Source organism: Desmodus rotundus, chromosome 6 (assembly GCF_022682495.2).
Source record: "Desmodus rotundus isolate HL8 chromosome 6, HLdesRot8A.1, whole genome shotgun sequence".
In the NCBI taxonomy this organism is placed as follows: Eukaryota; Metazoa; Chordata; class Mammalia; order Chiroptera; family Phyllostomidae; genus Desmodus; species Desmodus rotundus.
In genome coordinates, this window is record NC_071392.1 from 15,542,634 (window position 1) to 15,564,047 (window position 21,414).

Genomic DNA, 21,414 nt, shown 5'->3' on the forward strand with positions numbered 1-21,414 from the left:
CGGGTGCCCTGGGTTCCCTCCACCCCCGAAGCTGTCCGAGTGAGGACAACTGGCGTGTCTGACTGGCAGCAGCCTAAGTGCTGTGGGTGTGAGTGGCCCTGTGGTGGAAGGGTGCCCTGTCTGGGTCTCACCGTGGGCCCTGAGCTGTCAGGACCGGCGCTGGTCACCCTGACCTGGACTCCTCAGGTTGGAAAAACATCCTCTTATTTGTTCTTATTAATCTTTTTTAAATGTGCATCTAGCTCATAACTACTTTAATGTTTAACATTACAAGTGTTTTGGATCTTGATTTAGGAGTTTGGTGACATTTTTGTGACCAGAATATACCATAGGAATCTTTGTTTATATCAATTAGCCTATGGGAAAGTTGGTTTTATTATATATTTTTTTCTTATTTAAAAAAAATTTTCAATTACAGTTTACATTCGATATTATCTTATATTCGTTTCAGGAGCACAGCATCATGGTTAGACAATCGTGTACTTTACAAGGTGTCCCCCCCCTCAGATGTTTCCAGCCCGCAGCTGGCACCATTCATAGTCATTACAATGTTATTGCCCGTAGTCTCTGTCCTGTACCACATTGCGTCCTGTGACTGTTCGTCACTCCCAATTTGTGCTTCTTAATGCCTTCACCTTTTTCACCCAGCCCCTCAACTTCCCTCCCCTCTGGCTATTCTCTGTACCTACGAGTCTGTTTCTGTTTTGTTTGTGCATTTATGTTGTTCTTGAGATTCCACATAAAAGTAAAATCATATGGATTATATTTCATTTATCTTAAAGTCACAGTTTCCAAAAACCTATCAATAACATTAAGTAAGGACTTGCTGCGTGCTCCGTACACATCGCCCCACGCATGACCACTTAAGAGACAGGGTTGAGGAGTGACAGGAACGGTGGTGGCAGAGGCGGCAAAGGGTTTCGTAGGTTTCGAGGTGGTAACGCCATGTTTCCCACGTGGCCCGAGAGTCTGGGTCCTCTGGCCGTGTGGCACTGGAGCAGCGGCCAGCCCTGCGACACACTGGGGGAGGCCCTGGATCCCCAGAGGCCCGAGTCCCTCTGGGGCTTCTGATGCTGGTTGAGGAGGGACAGCGTACACATGCAGTGGAGCCCGGAGACGTCCTGTTTCAGTGGCAAATACATGTGGTAGAGGGAGGAGAGAAATCATGGGAGGCTTGGGGCGTGGGCAGGCTGCTTGCAGCATTTCTGTGAATCGGAGGAAGAGCGGGATCCGGGAATGTAGAGAGAAATGCAGGCCTCGGAGGTCACGGCAAGCGCTCGGCTGAGGATGCGCTCAGGTGAAGACTTGGAGCATCGTCTGGGAGCGCTCAGGAAAAGTGGACTGTGTTTGTTCTTAGATAACGATTTTATTTCTTCAAAACAAGGTGATGCGGGAGGATGTGTTAGGAAGATTATTCTGATTTGTAGAAGGTGCGGGAGGCCAGAGTGGGCAGGGGGCAAGGAGGTCATTCTGACGCACAGCCTGAGCTAAAATGCGGAAGGCCATTCAGCTTTTAGCAGGAAGTAGATGCTGCCTTTTGAAACAGTATTTGAATTTTTTTTGAGACTTTATTTGTGGGGAGGAAGGAGGCCATTACTTTTTTGTTTAACTTTTCATTTTGAAACGATTTGGGACTTAAAAAATGTACAAATAATACAGAGAGCGTTCCGTTGTACTCACAGCACACTTGGGAAACCAACGTTAACAGTGTGCTCCAATACGGAACTCGTCGAATTTTGCCCGTTGTCCCACTCAGGTCCTTATCCTCGGCCAGCGTGGCCAGTGGTTTCTTTCTCAGCTTCCATCACTCTCTTTCAGTCGGAGGTAGCCCCTCAGGTGTTTCGTGTTTGGTTTTGTTTGGTGTTTGTGTGGGCGTGTATGTGTGTCTCATAACCTTGGCCACTTTTACAGAGTACAGTCTAGTTATGTGGAAGAGTGACCCCCAGTTTGGAGTTGTCTGATGTTTTCTCATTAACTTCAGGTGTCCATCTTGACAAAACTACCATAGAAGTGTCTTTTATCAGTGTATCAGATCAGCAGGCAAATGATGTCAACGTGTCTCATGATTAGTAATAATTTCTATCACATTGTTAAGGTGATGTCTGCTAATTTCCACTGAGAAGTTATTATGTTTTCTCTGTGCTAATTCACATCCTGTGGGGAGACACCATGAGATGACATATCTCATTATACTGTGTCTATATCCTGTATCTCATTATACTTTCCCACTCGTTTTGGTATCCATTGATGATTCTTTTTTTTAAAGATTTTATTTATTTATTTTTAGAGAGGGGGAAGGGAAGGGGAAAGACAGGGAGAGAAACATCAATGTGTGGTTGCCTCCTGTGTGCCCCCTACTGGGGGCCTGGCCCACTACCCAGGCCTGTGTCCTCACTGGGAATCGAATCTGTGATCCTTTAGTTCACAGGCTGGCACTCAGTCCACTGAGCCACACCAGCCAGGGCCCATTGATGATTCTTGTCTGCATCATTTCGTGCTGTGGTGTTTGCCTAATGGTGGTTTTCTGTTTTTTTTTTAAAATTATTATATTGAGTAATTAGAATTATTCCATAAGGAAGAGCTGCATCTCCCCAAACATTTATTTATTCAATTATTTGTGTCTGCGTGTACGCATGGATATTCATTCGATGAGTTTTAATGTAATACTTTAATTAGTTTGCTGCTCAGATTGTTCCAGACTTGGCTAGCGGGAGCTTCTTCACGGTGGCTGTTGTGGAAAGGGCTCATCTTGCAGTCCAGGGGTGCCTGTGGGTTGGTGTTGATACAAGTCAAGGATTCAGTAAAAAGTAGAGATGTGTAAGCTTGTTAATTTGACTCTTGATCCAAATCTTTAGTGACTTGATTCCTAAATTTTAAAGGCTTTTCTGTGATTGCATTAACCAAGGAAGCCCACCTTGTTAGGCAAAAGTGTTTGCTTGTTTGTCAACACAGTGAGAAGAACGGTGTTTTCCCAAGGACCGGATGACATCGAGTTGATGACGCTTTGGGTTTGTTTCTGCTGTTCCTGTTGTGCATAGTATTTCCCAGAAGCTGCTGGTTCTTGCTGATTTGTGTCCCTAGGCAGGCACGATTGTGAAATATTTATAAGTATGCTTAGAACCCACTTTGATTTTCTACTTTAGCTTTTAAGTGGGGCAAACATGTTTATACTAGAAGAAGGTACTTCAGTAACGGGAAGCAAGAGTAAAGCTTAACGCTGTGGATGCCGCTGGAAGGGTATGCCCTTTCGGAAGGCGTGTAGGTGCTGTGCCGCTCTGCAGACACGAAGGTATCTTGGCTTAGGGCTGTGTCTGGGCTGGGCTCTGTAGAAAACATGCCACGTGAACAGGTGCAAGGTGGGATTGACTGGAACACTGGCTCTTTGTTCTACACCAGCCAGACTTAGAAGCTCCGCCGCAAAGCCTGGTGTTGTGAGTCAGATGACTTACCCCTCCACCGTGTCCGGAACGCAGCCTGGAGTGGCACCGAGGCGGTGTTTGTGGAGTGCTCCAGGCCTCATAGCTGAAGTGGATGATGAGAGGTTTGAACTGACAGTTTCAACCACAGATTTGGACAGTTTCTCTCAAACCTGCGTTAGAACTACCTGGGGAGATTGGCAAAACCCGGCAGGCTCTGCTCCTAAGGGGTTCCAATTCTGTGGGTCTGGGGTGAGACCTAAATACCTGTTTGGCTTTTGTTTGTTTGTTTTAGTTTCCCCGAAGGTTCTAGTTCATACCCAGGGTTGAGAACTACTAGATCTACTGCTTGTGACTTCTTCATGCAGTTAGACACACTCCCTTGTCATTTCCCTCCCAAGTCACCACTTTCTAAGTTAGAAGGTACATATGTGGGGCAGTAACTAAAGACAGGCTTCAGTTGCAAACTCAGGTGAATTTCTTGACCTCTTTTAGTTTTGTCATCTGCAAAAAGGGGGTAATAATAGTGCCTACCTGATAGTTTTTCAAGGGTTAAGTGATACGTTGCATGTAAAATGTTTAGCACGACTTCTAGCACCTACTTGCAGTTATTAATGATTTAATGATGTGCAGCATGTTATAGGAGAGGGGTAGCTTTGGGGTCCGTCCCTTCTGGGACCTTAAGTAAGTTCCTTAATTTCTCTCACCCTCAGGCCTCTTGTCCATAGAAATAGGAGTAGGTGAGTGCAGTTACTAGTATGGGAAAGTGCTTAAGACAAGGGAAGTGCTCAGTAAGCCTCTCCGCCAACCTTCCCTTTCATTCCATTTTCTTAACATACCCGAGTGCCACAGAAGCGTGATTTCAAGAACAAAATGGACTTTGATGTGGCCAGACTGTGTCGAGACGATATTACAAGCGGCCCTGTGGCTGGGCCTGGCTGTTGGGAGCGTGTTCCTTGGGGAAGTGGCAGTGGGAGTTGTGGCCGAACGACCTGCCTTTCCAGTGCCTCATTTGGTTCATGTCTTCAGTTGGCATCGTCTGTGCTTAACTTGGGATGACCGTGTAAGTCTCCAGCCAAAATACAGGCTGGGATTCTGCCCTTTCAATCTCGATCAAGCTTTGATTGAGAAGTAAGTGTATCCTGGGGCTTAAAAAGGACCCAGGGTCTTAGCGCTTCACTGGACAGCCTGCTAGATCACAGCCTCGATTGTTTTGGTCCATAATCTTTTAAGATATGTTTCCTCCAGGTACTTTTGAGCTTTATGGCTTCCTAGGATTGTAAGAAATCTAAGTATATTTTCTAGCTGAACATCTTCATATCCTACTTGATCACCTGGAATGGGAAAAGGACAGTGGCTGAAGGTGACAGAAAGTTGTGTCATGAACTGAATTCTCAAGTTATGAATAAAGTTGGTGGTTCTGGTTGGTCCCTGCGTGCGGTGGAGCAGGTCATACTTCTTTGGTGATTGGAGTGATTCCGCCTTTCTCCTCCTCGTTCTCTCTCCCCTTGGTGGCCCAAGTGCTTTGACTCAAGCCAAGGAGAGTATTAAGACATGTCCTTTAAGGGCTGATTTAAAAAAAAAAAAAGTGCTTTAAGACTATTGTAGAGTTTATTGATATTTTCAGTGACTGGAATGAGTTCCATGCTTGGTTCAGACCCAGACTCACAGATATTACAGTTTAACTTTAGTGGGCACCTAACTTTAAAAAACCATGAAGGTAATATATGCTAACCAATTATTCTTTTGAGTTATGCTGTTATTTTTTCTGGAAGTTCGTTTGTGAATATTAAAGGGTTGTACATTTTTAATACATGTTTAAAATATGAGGCTTGCCTAGGATCATTTAGGGAATCTTTTTTCATGGTTTATTAAAATGGGAAGGAATGGAAATAAATTTGAATTAAAATCTAATTTTATTTGTACTGTTAGTGGTCTTCTCTCTGTGGTGTATGTATGTCTTTCATGAAAGAATCATTACATCCAACATAAGTAATTCTGGGAAATTGGGAATAAGGGGCAGGGAAGAATCATTACCTTGTCTGGGCATTGTGTCTCTGAGGCCTGAGGGGGAGAGCCCTTTAGAGCAGGCCACCCTGCGTCAGCTGGACCAGCCACCCAAGGTTACAGAGTACCTTGATAGGAAACTGGGGTCAAGAAAGAGAATTCATGGGTACACAGTGTTCTTTAGATCCATGTCTTCTGGTAAGTGGGTTCCTAAATCAGGATGAGCCAACATCGTGTTCATATGTATGTTTGTGGAAGCTCCCTCGGTGCCTGGCGAGGAGCTCGGTGGGGGCTTCCTAAGTAGTCGTGGAATGAATGGAAGTTAGTCACCATAGGAGCAATTAGATGAAGCCCTTGAATCCTGAGAGGAGAAATAAAACCAAGGGATTCAAAGATAGGATGAACACAGCTCAGCACTCTACAACATATTAGAGAGAGTGACTGAAAAGGAAGGAGGTGCGTTTCAAGGGGGTTCTTGGAACGGCCCTTCAGGTAGGTGCTGAGAGAGCAGTTTGGGAGGTGCTTTAGAGCAGGGACTCTTGGCTTCCTGTAAGTTGGCCCGCGGTGTTCCACTGATGAAATTAGGCAACAAGCCTTTCCCCATACCTGTTAAAAATGAGGTAACGGATTATCCCTCCACGTTCTTCTTTCGTTAAGTCTTTGGCACTTGCTACTTTTACAACTTATATAGAGTGACCTCTAAAAAAAGTACAGAGTTATGGTAGTTATTTTAAGTTTAACAATAACGAGCACTTTACAGGGAGGGCTCTGCAGAGAGCTCTGTGGCTTCCCCGACCCAGCTGAGTTTGAGAGCTGCCTTCTTAGAGCCTTGATCAAACAGAGCCCCCCTGGGTCCAGTTAGAGAGGGCTTCGCAGGAGGCTCTGACAACAGATCCAGGTATTGTGTCCTGGGGAGGCAGTTCTCAGGTTGCTCTTGTGGATTCCCTGCGGGCTACTAGCTTATCTAACACTGTTATCTAGTCAGCATGGAAGAATCCCATCCCTTTACTTACTCAATTTACCAATCTTTTCAAACAAGCCGTCCAGGGGGAAGCTGCTGGGAAGTGGGATTGTGTGAGTGAACAGACTAGTGTTGAGAGAGCCAGATTCAGGTTGGCGGAGAGAAAGGAAGTGGTTTGCTTTCTTTTGTTTCCCTGCTTCGTTCTTTAGAACTTATTTACCTAAACACTCTCTTTTTAACTAGATCGTAGGAAGTATTTGCTTTTCTGTGCTGATTCAAGCGATTAGATGAGTAGTAAAGATTGTCAGTCCTGGCCTGCCATATTGATTTTTAAAAGTCTCTGTGTTGAGGGGGGGAAAATCACTTATCTTGATGATTCATCTTCAAATTATAAATTTGGTGCATATACAAATTTTAAGTGGTTCAGTATTTCAATAAGTGAATACATTACCAAGCCTCGGATGACAGAAGGCCTAGGAAGAGCAATTGGAAGTATGTATAGACTAGACCGGAAAGGGTAGGTGGATGTTTTATTTATACATGGGAATTTAAAATGGCCTGTCTACCTTATGAATTTCATTTTCTTTGAAGCCATTGCAAATCTTTAGCAGAGTGTACCAATTGGCATTTTTAGGTAAAGAGTCTATTTATCTATTTTAGTTTAATAAGAAGATAAGAAGTGTGGGAGGCGTGTGGAGTGAGCAAGAGGCAGAATGGGAATTCTGTCTTGTATTAAATTCCGGTAGAAGGTTCATATGCTGGAAAGCGATGATGATTGGCAGGGTATGTTGTGTAAATTTTGCAAATTCTAAGAAGTGGAGGCAGCAGACTAAAAGCTATGGGGTCTGAAAAGACAGCAAGCTTAGGAACTAGAGGTGTAAGAAGCTTTTAAAACGTAGGCTAAAAGCGCAGGGAATATTAGTTCCTCTGTTCTTTTTCCTATACTTCAGTGGGAAATGGTAATAATTCTTTATTGTGCTAAAGCTTGTGTGGGTGCTGGTGCTGCATTCTGGATTGTTAGGTGGGAAAAAGTAGCTCCTACATTAGTGATATGGAGACATAAATATCTACAAATAAGTGAATAGGAAAATAAACAGCGCTGTGGTAGATAGAGGCTGTGAAAGCAAAGCAGTGTAAACTGCCTGTCCTCTCTCCAGGAGCGTATGGATTAGTTGGGGCAAATGCACACGCACAGTGAGACAACCGACTATGCAGAGCACCCAGGAGCTGCCTCATGTACAGTCAAAAAAACAAAGATGGACAAACCCTAGTGAACTGGGGTGGGTCAGAGGAGCTTTGCCTCGGAGGTGACTGCACCAACCTGGGCTTCACAGTCTGGTGGCTTTCAGGAAAGGATCAGGGAAGACGGAGGGCTCTCCAGCGGGGAAACTGGTGTGTGCAGAGGCAGCATATGAGTCCCAGGCTCTTCTGATGAGTACAGTCTTAAAAATCAAGGAGCCAGGCAGAGAGATGGGAAGTAGATACTAGAACCCTGCTGGCGGCAGACTGAGGTAGGCCCAGCGGGCCGGCTGGGGGTTGGGTTGACACACGTAGGCAATACCAGACCCGCTGTAAGTTGAGGGGCAATTTAGAGAATTTTGTTTGGTTGAGGTTTGCAGGATGGTCTGAGAGGGTGTGACTAGAGAGTACGGGAGTCCGTGGTGAAGCTGAAGCGGTGGTGCAGGTGGGTGGGGATGAAACCCCCAGTTAGACTGCTGAGAGTGGACAGGAAAGGGAAAGGAGACATGGAATCAAAATCAAATTAAGAATGAAGTGACAAATACAAAAACATCCTGGTATTTCTGCTGCACTTTTTAAATTTGTACTCTGTAGATCGAGAACCGTTTAAATGGCGTATCTTGTCCCATGGGAGCGAATGTTGCCTGGGTGGTATTTACCCTGAGTGAGAATAAGGACGTTGCTAACCCTCGATGGCCCATGACTTGAGATTTAAGCTCCCCTTTTGTCATGGACAGTTCACTGCTGGGTCTCTCCCTGTTGCATAATAGTGCGCCATTAAATACAGCGTCTTCTATTTAATTCTAATTTTTCCCTTTTTCTTTTGTAATAGACTCTCTCGAGAAGAATTTCCAACCCATACCTTGAACATACATCTTCCCAGGTACGATTCTTTTCTCTCTTACTGTATTTTCTGAAACAGTGCCTCACAGACCCTTATGTAGAATTCTCCAGTTGTAGCAGTCCCCTTTACTCCTGATCATGCCATCTCCTTCACTTGGGACGACGCAGCTAAAGGGAGATGAGATGTCCTGATAACTGTGTCATAATTCAAGATGTTCACTAGATAGGAAAAGAAATATTTCCCATCTGCCAAGTCCTTTGCATGAATGCATTATCCATGTAGCAGAGTTAATACTTACTATAAATCTTCTCAATTTTCTGTATGGAAACACTGGATTTTAAGAGTAGTGGATATTTTACACTGAAAACTGGCAAGGGGATTATTTGTACTCACACGTAGTAATGTCACTAGAATATCACGGTATGCTGATTGGTAAGAAAAGATGTCTTTGTACTGTGTTAAAGAATCCGTCAACAAAGAGTTGCATTTTTCAAAATAACAGGAGCCCATGATCTTTGTGAGAACAGAGGCCTTTTTGGCCTCGTTCCATCATTGTGTCCCCTTTCTGAGGCCTGATAGCGGCTCATTACATGTTTTTGTTTGCATGACTGAGTGACCGAATATTGGTACCTGACACACCTCTCTTAGCATAACAGTTTCTGTCATTGGACTTGTTCAAGTTTGTTTTGTTTTGTGTGTTTAAGTTTTAACATGTTAAAAATAAATCATGTTCCACCCTCTCTTTCTCAGAAGGTTGTGTTGAGGAGGCAATAACAGGAAAATTAAAGAAGCATAAGGGTGGGGCTAAAGTGTTCCCTGTCAAGTTATAATCAATTATTATCAATTTGTTTGCTTTGAGAGAAGATATATATATTTTATATGGCCAGACTTCCATAGGTGCAAAAAGAGTTCACCAAGAAACAAGTAAACGGGGGGAAAACGGGGACATCTGTAATAGTGATGACAACAATAAAAAATAAGTAAAGAAATAATAAATTAAAAATGGAAAGAAACAAGTAAACAGATGTGAATGCATACCTGTGCTATGTATCAATTTTCATGAACCTTCACCTGTGAGGACAGTTCATTGTCACTGGCCTGCTTTGATTATGCAGCAGCATCACGCTGTGGGGGGAGGGGCCGAACCCGGGGAAAGGGGGGGCCTTAAGGGACAGACACCTCTCTGGATCTAAGGAACACCCTCCTTCATCTTCAGGAATCAGAGACTCATATGGGCAAACTGTAAGATTAAAAAAAGAAGTCAAATAAAATTTTTATCTGCTAGATGGAATCGTGGAGTAGATGAAATCAGGATGCTTGGAATTAACTATGAACTCTGCAGCTGAGTGAAGCTGAAAGCAAAGCAGACAGCAGCTTGCTATCAAATTGCACCCTGGTGCGGTGTTCAGCAGATAGGATGAAGTTATTTTCCCATCTTCTGACCTTTACATGAATGTGATATCCACATGACAGAGTTATAATAACAATATTCTTCGCTTTGCTTTATGGTTAGAAACACTCTGATTTTAAAAACAGGATATTTTACACTAAAATCTTTGTGTAAAAGGAGATTATTTATAATTATAGTTAAAGCAGATTAGCATATGGAAAATAGAGATTATGGCTTCATAGCATAAGTGAACCAATAGCAAAAGTAAAAAAAAAAAAAAAAAGTAATTGTGTTTGTAAGCCATGTAAGTGTCTTAAGCTTATGGATTTGGTCATCATATTGTACATAGAGTGTACTCACAAATTGTTGCATTATTGTTCTAAATGTACAGTGAGTGCTTGTTTTTTCCATAGATTTATGGGGAGAATTCTTCGTGTGCGGGAAGAGCACTGAGGAATATTATTCTCATTCAGGCAGCTGACCTGATAAAGGACAGAGTGAACCTCAAGGGATTTTACAGGTAACACAGTTTTCTAACACCTTGTCAGAAATTCTCTTTGTGAAAAAAAAAACAACTGTGTTAAAATCATAACCTTGATCACAGAGAGACAGGCTGCTTCAGTAGTTGGAGGGGTCGGTTGTCTGTTTGAAGTGTCCTTTTGGGACACTGGTGGTGACTTATCTCTTCTCTAAACTGAGCTAAGTGTTTGTCGGCAGTTGGCCCGCTGGTTCTGAAGTTAGGGTCTGGAATCTGCAAGTGTGGGGGGTTTTGAGAAAGCCTCTGCTTTCTCTGAGATGGGATATCTTACAATAATTTTACTGGACACGTGCTGCCCCGGGACATTAGTAAATATAGGTCCCCTCTTCAGGGGCCTTATCAAGGCTCAGGGAGGAGTCCTTGGAAGTCCATGGGCTGAGAGAACTGTGGCTGCACTTGCCAGGTGAGAGTCAGCATGCTCCTTGGGTGCTGGGGTGGGGGAGGCAGGTTGGCATGGGGACAGCCTTTCTCGGCCTTGGCTAGTGAATAAGGGCAGAGGCATTGGAGTAAATGGGCAAGTTAGTGGCCAGTTTTAAAGTACAGCTGGACTAAGAGAATGGTCACTTAGAAAGTTTGGAGCACATTTTCATTTTCTGGTGCAGACTAAAGATAAAGTGAATTTTCACCTTTTTATTATTTTTTTCATAATTTTATTATTTTTATTTTAAGTAAAGATATTAAATCACACCAAACAATACCAAAAGAAAACTACAAATATAAAACAGAAAGAAAAACTACTATGATTTTTTACCATTATTCTTTCTTATAGAAATGAGATTATAATACCATAAAGAATAGGAAGAGTATTCAGCATAACTGACAGCAAAAAAAAAAAGGAAAGAGTCCCAGAATAAACGGCGTTTCTTTAACTAAATTTAGACACGTCTGATTTTTTTTCTTTTTTTTAAACAAAAACTGTGTAAGTCTTTAGGTTTGGTTGTGAGCGAGCTCACAGGATTCATTTTAGCTACCACATAAGGCTATGTCTAACATCCCTCATTTTCTGTTTTGTTTCTTCATGTGATCTCTCTGGATACAGACTGGAAAAAGAACCGAGAGATGTACATGGTCGGGTTCACGGAAAAGAACCATCTATCCACATTAGAACGTACTGGTGGGAACAGAATAGAGAGAGAGCATGTGTTTTGCTATTTCGGATTCCCTATGGTCAGGCCAGAACCTCCTTTCTTTTAGAATTTAAGGACTGATCAATGTTCTGGGTATAAAGACAAAGTGCTAATGTGGTGGCCCAGTATGGATCATCCTCCTGGGACTGGTAGAAAATTGAGGTAAAGTACCCCCATGTATCCCATGAGATTACTTTCAAAACTGGTCCCTGAATACTTTCACCCCATTTATATTCAAAATGGAGATTGTTTCTACACCACCATGAATCAATTGCTAAAAATGTAACCAGAGACAGAAGGAAGCTAAGAGATATTAAATGTTCCGCCCCAGAGATTGTTAACATAAGGCTTTATTGCAGCATTATAGCTGGCAGCCAGTCACCTCCGTGTCAGTGTTCCTACCTCGTGCGCTGCGGTGGTTAGGGCCACGCGTTCGCAGAACCATGTCTGGATACAAAACTGAAAACACACGGGGAGTCCAAACTGCTGTCATATGCAGACTGCTGCCTTCCAGCCGTCTCTGTTTTCTTCCATCCAGCTTTCCCTTAAATCCCGTGGATCTGAGTATTTTAACCGGATTGTTGCAGGCCTGGTCAGAGGTCCGAGGAATAAGAGTTAAAGGCAGAGGCAGCTCACCTCATTGTTAACTAGTATCAGGGCAGTACAATGTTTCAGCATATTGCCTCAGCCCTGCCCCCCAAGCAGAGTGAGCTCCTCCCGTGACCAGGTAGAGCTAGGGGGTGGGAATGGGGGCGGGGTTTGTGGTCACCAGCATCACTGGGGAGTCCGTCACAACTGAGGACTCTCAGGCCCCGCCCAGCCATACTGATTTTGGGAAGCCCTGGTCTGAGAGGTTCCTTCCACATCACCTGTGAACACACACGCACACACACCTTGTGCAGCTTGGCAGTTTAGTTTATTCAGAAACTGTTTCATTGTGTCCTTTTATGGGACAGAGAGTAGGCTGAGGAGCTGTATTGTTCTGAGAATAGGGATTAAAAACGATACAGTGTTTAATCTCTGCTATAACTGCTGCAAGCAATTAGTTGGAAGATGCTGGCTAATTGACAGAGGTGTTGAGGAATTAATTAACACTTTGAGCCTTTAACATGAAAGCTGTCCTATAGAATTAGAAGTTAATATTGGCCTAATTGCCTGTTTTGTTGTGATCTGTTTTCTCATTTTGTTTAAAAAAACACACTTATTTATTTGACTGTTAATCTTTTAAATGTCTTAATGCTAACCTGCAATTAAACATGTCTAGTATTACCCTAATTGAGTATCTTTCAAATAGTGACACTGTACCAAAAAAAAAAAGTGATGCATTATCAAAAACTAGAATATTTGATCAAATATCTCAGCAGAAAAACTCACTTTTTTCTTTACCCCAGAAAGTGTTGCCCCTCCTGGCATTTTTTCCTGTTGTTGGTTACTGTGTGATCTCTAGGTGTTTGTGCCTATGCCAGTCACAGGGGATGGCAATGTTTTTCTGCTTTAGGAATACAGATAAAGGTGACATCTTTGGGTCCTTAAGTAGCAAATATAGACTAAACATAGCCATTTATATGATATATCATTAAAAAAATGTTTTTGGTGAGTTTCTCATAAGGGAAAGTGAGATTCAATGAAATTTCTCCAAGTGGAAAACCATTTTTCAGAATGTTTTCTTCCTTTGGTTTTTCATCACAGGCTGATAAAGATGGAAAAGTAGGCAGGAAGATACTTTTTGTGATGCTAAGATTGCAGTATTCTTTGAACATAGTTGTATATTTTAAGACAGATTACAGAGAGTATCTTATGTGTGCGGGTAGTGGAATCCTTCCCACACTTCTGGGTCTGCGGGTTTATGATCTAGGTTGCTTAGTTAGGTTGCTTAGATTATACTAAAAAGATTCACCGTTCAATTTATTGTTCTTTGAGACAAATTTTAGGGTTTAATATTTGAACAGTAGCAAACAAAATTCTACACCACTCACTGTGATCCCAATTTTGTCTAGCCTTCTCAGAATTATTTTGTTCTTATGAAAGAGATGAGATGAATATCTATGAACGATTAACCCAAGTTTATCGCCACCAGCGTGAGGTACTTGTCTTACCCAGGCAGCAGCATTGTCTTTATATAAAGGACTGGTACATTTCTACTTTCATTTATTCAAACTTACAGGTTTTGAGAGCTTACTGTGTACCTGGACTGTCCTATGTTTTGGGGTTTAATAGTGAATTACACATAGTCCTTGTTCTCTACTGAAAATTATTCAGTGGGGAAAGCAGATGTTATCCATTCAGAAAGATGTATGATTATTAAATGTTAGGTGACATGAAGAAAAAGTATGAGAGGATTTGTGTCCAAGTTGCTCTAAGGAAGTGATATTTGAGCTGAAATCTGAAAGATGAATAAGCGGTATATGCCATTTATTATTGAGTCACTTGTTTAAAAAAGCACGCACATGAGAGGGATGATATTAAATATCAATTTTTGGGCAAGTGAGTAGCAACAATGTCTCATGTGAATGGCTTTGTGTTTGCCCAGGAGAAGCTGCGTTGGGTCAGAACTGGTGGACTGGCTCCTGGAACACTGCCCTTTTGTCCAGTGCAGGCCCATGGCCGTCGGGGTCTGGCAGCTCCTGCTGGATATGGGAATCATGTCTTCAGGTTAGTGTCACGTTTTAAAGGCAAAGCATCATTAGTTTATTAATCTACCAGACCAAAATATACTGGCTTTCTAGAGGATGTTACAGTCTGGATGGAAATTGCTTTTGCAGGTAAATATTTGCATTTATTTATTATAAATAAAAGTGGCAAGTCATGTTTTGATTGTTATTTCTCTCACACCTTTTGTAAAAATAATTAGGTACCTGCTGATTCACAAACATCAGCCATCGAGTCTCTCACTTACCGCCCCCCTTTCTCTACTCCAACTGCTGCTCACACGTTTATTTTTTAAATTAGTGACACCTTTAGTTGCCCTAAATGTGTAAGTTATCTTGCTGTACTTAGAATTATCATCAGAAGCTGATTTTATGAGTGGAATGTATATGCCATTTTGATTGACTAAGTAATCATGAACAGTTAAGAGATATGACCTATGAACATCAGCTGTTTAAACAGATCAGAAAATTGATGTTAACTAGAACCTAAAAAGATGGTTGATACCTGTTTTCTTCGTTGAGCCCAGTGAATTGAGGAATAGGAGTAAAGCAATCTGGATTTTTATTTAGCTCTATCACACAGGGGCTGGTTGGTCACTGTGAAGCCCTTTTTCTCTATAGGTAATAAGTATTGAGGGCCAGAGAACATAGTGAAGTTGAGAAAGGCAAAGCCCAAGTCCCGCTGTGGAAGAGCTGTATAGATGGGGGTGAGGGAGTAATTAAACTTAGTGAGTTCACGATGCCTAGCACTCGATACTCTTATTTATAAGATCAGTAAGCTACCTTTGAGGAATGTTATCAGCTTGCTTGTGAGTTCAACACAACATTTTGTTAATGTTAGCATTAATATAAACATTGTGTTAATATTTTTTGGAAAAATCTCCAGTTCTGATTCCTTTACCACGGTGTTTCCCAACCTTGGTAGTGTTGATATTTTGGGTTAGATCATTCTTAGTTGTAGGAGCATGTCCTGTACAATACGGAGTGTGTAATAGCATTTCTTCTATGCACCAGATGCCAATAGCACCCCCTAGCTGTAACAACCGGAAATACCTCCAAACATTGCCAGATGTGCCCTGGGGGCAGTTACCCTGGTTGAGAACCACTGATTGAAACTCGACATCGTGTTGTATTTTTGTAACACTGAAGTAATTACATGTATTAGTTTTCCTTGAGACATTGAAAAAGTTTTTCTTCCCACTATCTTCGAATTACTTTGAATTTCACCTGTCCCTAAAGCAGAAAAACTATAAAATATATTTGAATATGTTGGCCAAAGCTTCAAGTAATAGAAGTAGATTGGTCAGTAAATCCCTTTTAGTTCACTGGGATTGTGACCACGAGTGGACTTAGGATGTATAATTAGAGTCCCACCCCTGGCTTCTCCCTAGTACATCAGTACTGCTTTCAGTTTAGTATTTGGTTTGCGACTCTCTACATAATATACATTGGAAAACTGATCCAGATCTTTTTTGTTTCCAACAGTGGACCAGCATTTATACTTTCAAGATACCTATGTTTTCTATCAGTTTTCATCGGACGAGTGTAGCTACTTGTACTGTGAATTTGAAAGAGAAGACGAATGGCAGAACGGAGTCAGACTGTTGCTGCGGCTGGTGCCTCTCCTGCCCGCCAGGGCCGGCCTCTGTGAGCTGTGAGTCGGTGCTGCTTTCTTCTGGGGTTAAACTGCCGTCATTTTAAGAACATTTGCTGTGTCTAGGGCCCGTGCTTTGCTCTTTAAGATTTCTGTCTCCGTTAAAAGGTAGTTGTTCTGATCCCATTTCTCAGATGCAAGTTCAGAAAGGTAAAATAAATTTTTAAAAATTAAATCAGCTAATAAATGACTGAACCAGTATGCAAACTCCAGAAGTCCGCGCCTTGCCAGCCACACCGTGCTGCGCCTTATTTAATTGTTGCTATTTGAGTAGATGACCTAAATTAGTAACAAACATGATTTGGCTTGGGTCGAGAATAAAACAGTATCTTGTATCTTATCCACTACCCAAGCCTTGACTTTCCTAAGAAAGAGCTCAACAGACCCTTCTGAAAATGATCGAGAAGCAACATTTGGCGAATTAAAACACATGAGTCATTATCACATGAAATTACTGAGTCATTGTATGATTAAAATGAGTTAAAATGAACTGTGAGAGAAGGCTTGGGGAAAAGGACTTGTCGCGACAGGGCGAAGCTGACCTGCCTTTGTCCCCACCGTCAGTGACAAGCTTCCTCCAGTCCAGAGCACTGCAGATGGAGGATGTCAGCTAATGGCTTTTACATACCGACTTCTCAGAACGCATTCCTGAACTGTTGGCTCTCTCAGTTCAATGAGATCACCAGGGCCAGTAGTAGTACCGTCATCTCGTGGATAAGAAACACCTACAGCTGTACCAAAGATAAGGTACCCTTGTTCAAAAATGACAATTTAGGCTGCAACAGTTAACACAGGCTTTTGGAAACATAAATGTCAGGTCACTGGTGAGGCATTGTGCTCATGGAAGGGTTGATGGCAGAGAACACATTTTATACCAGGAAGTACGCTCAATGTTCTATATTCCTTGTTTCATCTTCAGATGAAGATGACTCCTTGGAGACAGTGACTGCTGTTTTTCCTCTTTTGTAAGTGAGGCAACCAAAGCATGGAAGTCAGGTAACATGTCCAGGGTCACCCAAGCGGAGTGTTGAGGGTTTCAGTGCTTGTCTGTCTAGCTTTAATGCCCTTGCTTTTAACACCTGCTCCCAGGTCCCCAGGAGTTACGGGGGCCATCCGAGCCCCTTTTCTGAGATGTTATAAGCAGAAGCTATAAAAATGTTAGACTGGCTCTGACATGGTTATCAGTTCGCCACCACTGTTTATGGAGGACCTTGCCACGGCAAAGCAAACTTCAAACAGAATTCCCCACTCAGTTGTCTAAGTATGCAAATTGTTCTCTAGTGTGATATGCGTTTAATATAGGTCAGAAGCTTCCTGAGAAAAGTCAAGGAGCATTTCAATAAACTCGAACAGGCTTTCTAAGAAGGAGAGGTATGCTTTCTAAGCGAGAGGTGGCTGTGACTCCCTTCAGGCCCTGGCATACTTAGGCGGCTCTTAACCTTTCCTGTCCTGATTTCAGCATGGAACTGGGGGCGTCCCCACGGGCATAGCTAGGTGAACGGGGGGCAGAAGGGCAACTGGCCAGCAGTCTTTATATTCTAGATCCTTTCTCTCCACTCCGAGAGCAGATTGTAATGCCAATGGGTGAGATAACCTCGCATACAGGGAAATCCTACGTCTGCCCCAAGTTCTAAGAATGAAAATGTTTTATTTGAGTCTTAACATTTATTCCAGATTAATTCCAGTCTTTTGTCACACAGACCCCTTAACACAAGTGTCATCTCTAGAGATGAGAATTGCTGTAGCCTGCCTTGTTTATCAGCAAAACTTTTATGTCCCTGTGAACATGTGCATTTGGGAGTAGTAATTCTTCTGGGGAAACGTGGTCATTGGGAAGCTCTGGATCTGCCAGTCCCAGTGCTGGCTATAAAAAGAAAATTATTGAGCCACTGCAGGTCTCTTCGGGAGAGAGAGAACACAGATATTTTCTATAGTAGATCGAATTTTGGAAAGCCAAGGTTCAGGTTATCCAGCCTCGGAATAAACTGCAGTCAGAAAAAGAGATGCCGAGGGACATTGTCTCCTTTCAACTGCCACAGCCCTTCCTGTGGTTTGATGCTCTGATCCTGTCGTAGCTCCTGCTCCAATCGGGTGATCTGCACTCATCCGGGCCCCGCCCACACCCGTTTATCCCTTCGTGCTCCTGTGGTGCTCTGCTCTTTCCTCCTCCCCGTCTGGTGGAGTCAGATTCTACCCACCCCTCCAGGGGGAGCCCAAGTGCTGCTCTGACTGCAGGCCGTCCGTGAAGTCTCCAGTGCATGTCTGCCTCTCCTGCAGCAACTTACTCTCCTTGCTATTTGTATCAAAAATTTTTTCCACGTTTCTGTCATTCTTAGTCCTATCCATCCCGCTCTGTAACCCATGGCTTTGTATCCATTATGCTGAAATGCCCTCTAACATCTGCTTGATCCATTCACTTAGGCTGACCACTCACGAGCTGAAAGCCCAGTCCTGTGGTCCTTTTAATGACCTATCTAGTATTTGAAGGCTGTTAAGGTCGGCCTGTGCAGTTCGCCGTTAGGCCTCTCTGGTTTGCTGTCTTCTCTCTAGCTCTCTTTAAAGCTCTGTGAGGAAACCTCTTAATGTCTCCATGTAAACACAACCTGTTCTGTACAAATGCATTTAAAAAAAAAAAAGGAAAGTGGTTTTCTTTTCCACTTTAAAGAAATGTTTAAAGCAGGAAAGAAAATGGAGCTGCTGCAGGTTTCAAGGCTAATTTAAGGCAACAAAATTCATCTTCCATACAAAATAACTTTTATATCCAGACTGAGTAGGTAATTTGAAAGAAGTGAGTGAGTCGGTTGTCAAGGGTATTGTCTCTTGGGGGGAAAAATAACAGACACGGTATCTCAATCAAACTGAAAGCCAAATCTAAGTTATTCCGAATGTACTTTTCTCTTCCTCTTTTTGGGGGGTGGGTGGTAGGAATGTTGAAGTAACAGTTAGGGGAAGTCCACCTAGTAATTCCTAAAGGACCGATGACGGGACATCTCTCTCTAGCACCGACCCGTTCGAGGGTGTAGGCTGTGAGGGAGCATCACTATTTCAGATCAGCCACCCTCATAGGCGGGCGTGGGGGTACTCTGAATAGGCAAGTCTGTGAACCTGGAATACATAAAACTAAATTCTGCCAGCTATAGGACCGTTAACATTTATGTTGTTTTTAAAAGAGCTGTAGAGGATTGCTAAAATTAAACTCACGCCTGCCACGCTCAGACATGTGTAACGAAAAATGTAGCTTCTTCATTTTTCTCGAAGCAGTCTGTGGTTGGCTTCCGACATGAGCCTCCCTCCTGACGGATAGTCAGAGAGAAAGAAAAGAAGCCCCATATTTTTAGTCTACTCCAGTAAAATCATTCTAATCAAGTAAGTTTGCAAGTCCTTTTAGTTAGCTGCTTAGTGTATTTCGGTAAAAAGGCTCAGCCTCTCCACACCCTTCCACTGCCCCTCAGCAAGAGAGCCGTGGGTCTCTGGTGGGGGAGTGGGCCCTGGACCGTGGCAGGGTGGGCCGTTCCCCCCCTCACTGATGTTGCCTCGTGGGTGGGCAGCCAGTTCCCTAGTGAGCCCTGAGGTGGCCCTTGCGTCTGCTGTCAAGCGTGGAGCTGGCGTCAGCTGGGTCTTTCTGTCCTGGCTTGATTGGCGTCTGATGGTCTACTGGGCCGGTCTGTCCTCCTGGACGCCTGCCACATTGCTCGTGCTCCTGAGGGTCTGGCTGTGGCTCCCACGGACATCTCCTCCAGCCACTTGACCTCTGCTGAAACAGCCCCCTCTCATTGCGTCCCAACCTGACTTTTTCTGTTTCTAACTCCTTTCTTTAAGTCATACCTGTTCTTTGCTGTTATTGAGCAGTGTGTGTAACTGGCCAGTGTGCTAACAGGCAGATTCCTCACGAACCAACTCCAGGGAATACTCAGGTCAACGGGATAAGATGGATTTCTTAGCATTCATGACTCCGTGCTCTAGAGAGAGAGGCAGAGGCACCCAGGGGAGATGGAGCAGTGTGTAGGGCATGAAGCTGGGGAGACTGGTGGCATGTTGGTGAGTGCAAGGCAGCTCGACGTGCCTGGAGCAAGGGTCAACCCCCAGAGAACTCGGGCTTTGAGAAGGCTTTGAGCAAGGCTCAGGTTGATTGCGGGGCTCTGCAAATCCACCGGGAAGCCCCACATTGTCTTTACGGTGAATAAAGAGATGACTTAACTGCATATAGGTGCTGCTGAAATAAATAGTTTCTTACTTGAATTCACGGTAACATTTTTGTTTTGTATCTGCTCACTCAACATGTAGAGTTTATGGGTCTCTGGCCTGTGATCTGTCTCTATGTTAAAGGAGTCCCCCTGCTTAAAAAATGGAGAACAGCCGACTCAGTCATTTTACCTAAACTGCCCTGAGAGTGACAACAATAAAAACAGCACTGACAGCAAGAGCTAAGACTTTGGTAGCACTGGCTGTATACGGGGCGCTGTTCTGAGCGTTGTGACTCCTCTGGGTCTGGCTCTTTTGAGGAGGGAGCTGAGCAAGGCAGGGTTACCTTATTTGCTAAAGGGACCGGCTTCTGTACTCAGTGGCAGCCGTGTGGCTTGAAGGCAGACAGAGTTGGAAGTGACCTCTGTCGGTGGTACTCAACCGTGATGCATTTAAGAAGTGACGAGGAATAATATGAGATCTATTGACTCAGGATAGAGAATGTCAATGGGTGAGATAACCTCACATACAGGGAATGTCAATGGGTGCATAATGGATGTCAGTATTTTTTGTAAATTTCTAAAGGTGAGGCTAATACAGACCAAGGATGAGAGCTACTATTTTATGACGTTCCCCTTATAGAAAGAACTCTGTTAAGTGATAGAAAATGTGAATGTTAATTAAATCAAAGTCTCAAAATATTATGTAGAGAAGCCAGGTTAACGTTATCATATAAAAATTTTTATCGAGCATGTGCTTGTCACCACTTGGCTTATATTTCTGAAAATCCCATAAATTTAGGTCCATAAGCATTTACATACATATATCTGGAAGATATTTCCTAGGTAATTAGAGTTTCCCCTTGTAATTCTCAGGTGAGGAAAAGGGCAGAGAGCAGAGGGTCTGGGGAAAAGACGACCACTTGTCACCAGCACTCCACTGAGGACCTAACAGACATTTTACTGATCGTCCTTTTGTGTGAAGTACTTTGCTTGGCTCCGTGAAGGGTGTGACAATATGGAAATAACGTAAAGCCTTCTGTGAGGCCAGCATTATTATCACAAAGTTCAGAAAAAGAAAACAGACAACTATAACTCATGAATATAAACACACACATTTTTCTCAACAAATATTAGTAAATGGAATCCATCAATGTATAAAAATGATACTACATCATGAAAAAGGAGAGTTTATCCCGGGAACACATGGGTGGTTCAACATTTAAAAATCAATGTAATTCATCATATTCACAGTGTAAAAAAACTATATGATAAGCTCTATAAATGAGATAAAACTTGTGAGAAAATTCAGTGTTCATTCATGATAAAAATTCTCAGATAACTAGGAATATAAGGGAACTTCCTCAATCTGATAAAATCTATATTTTACATCATATTTAATAGTGAAA

The 21,414-nt window shown here is 42.9% G+C and overlaps 1 protein-coding gene across 3 annotated transcripts in view; it reads left to right on the forward strand.

Moving 5' to 3' along the window:
- RAPGEF5 (Rap guanine nucleotide exchange factor 5) overlaps nucleotides 1-21,414 on the forward strand; it is a 223,436-nt gene that overhangs the window by 38,822 nt on the left and 163,200 nt on the right. For all 3 annotated transcript variants that reach the window (XR_011651308.1, XM_053927359.2, XM_053927360.2), the window contains exons 2-5: nucleotides 8,456-8,506; nucleotides 10,271-10,377; nucleotides 14,053-14,174; nucleotides 15,656-15,824. Coding sequence is in view for 2 of the 3 variants with exons in the window: in XM_053927359.2 (XP_053783334.1) it covers nucleotides 8,456-8,506; nucleotides 10,271-10,377; nucleotides 14,053-14,174; nucleotides 15,656-15,824 (449 nt within the window). In the remaining variant the exon portion in view is untranslated. The remainder of the gene's footprint in view (nucleotides 1-8,455; nucleotides 8,507-10,270; nucleotides 10,378-14,052; nucleotides 14,175-15,655; nucleotides 15,825-21,414) is intronic.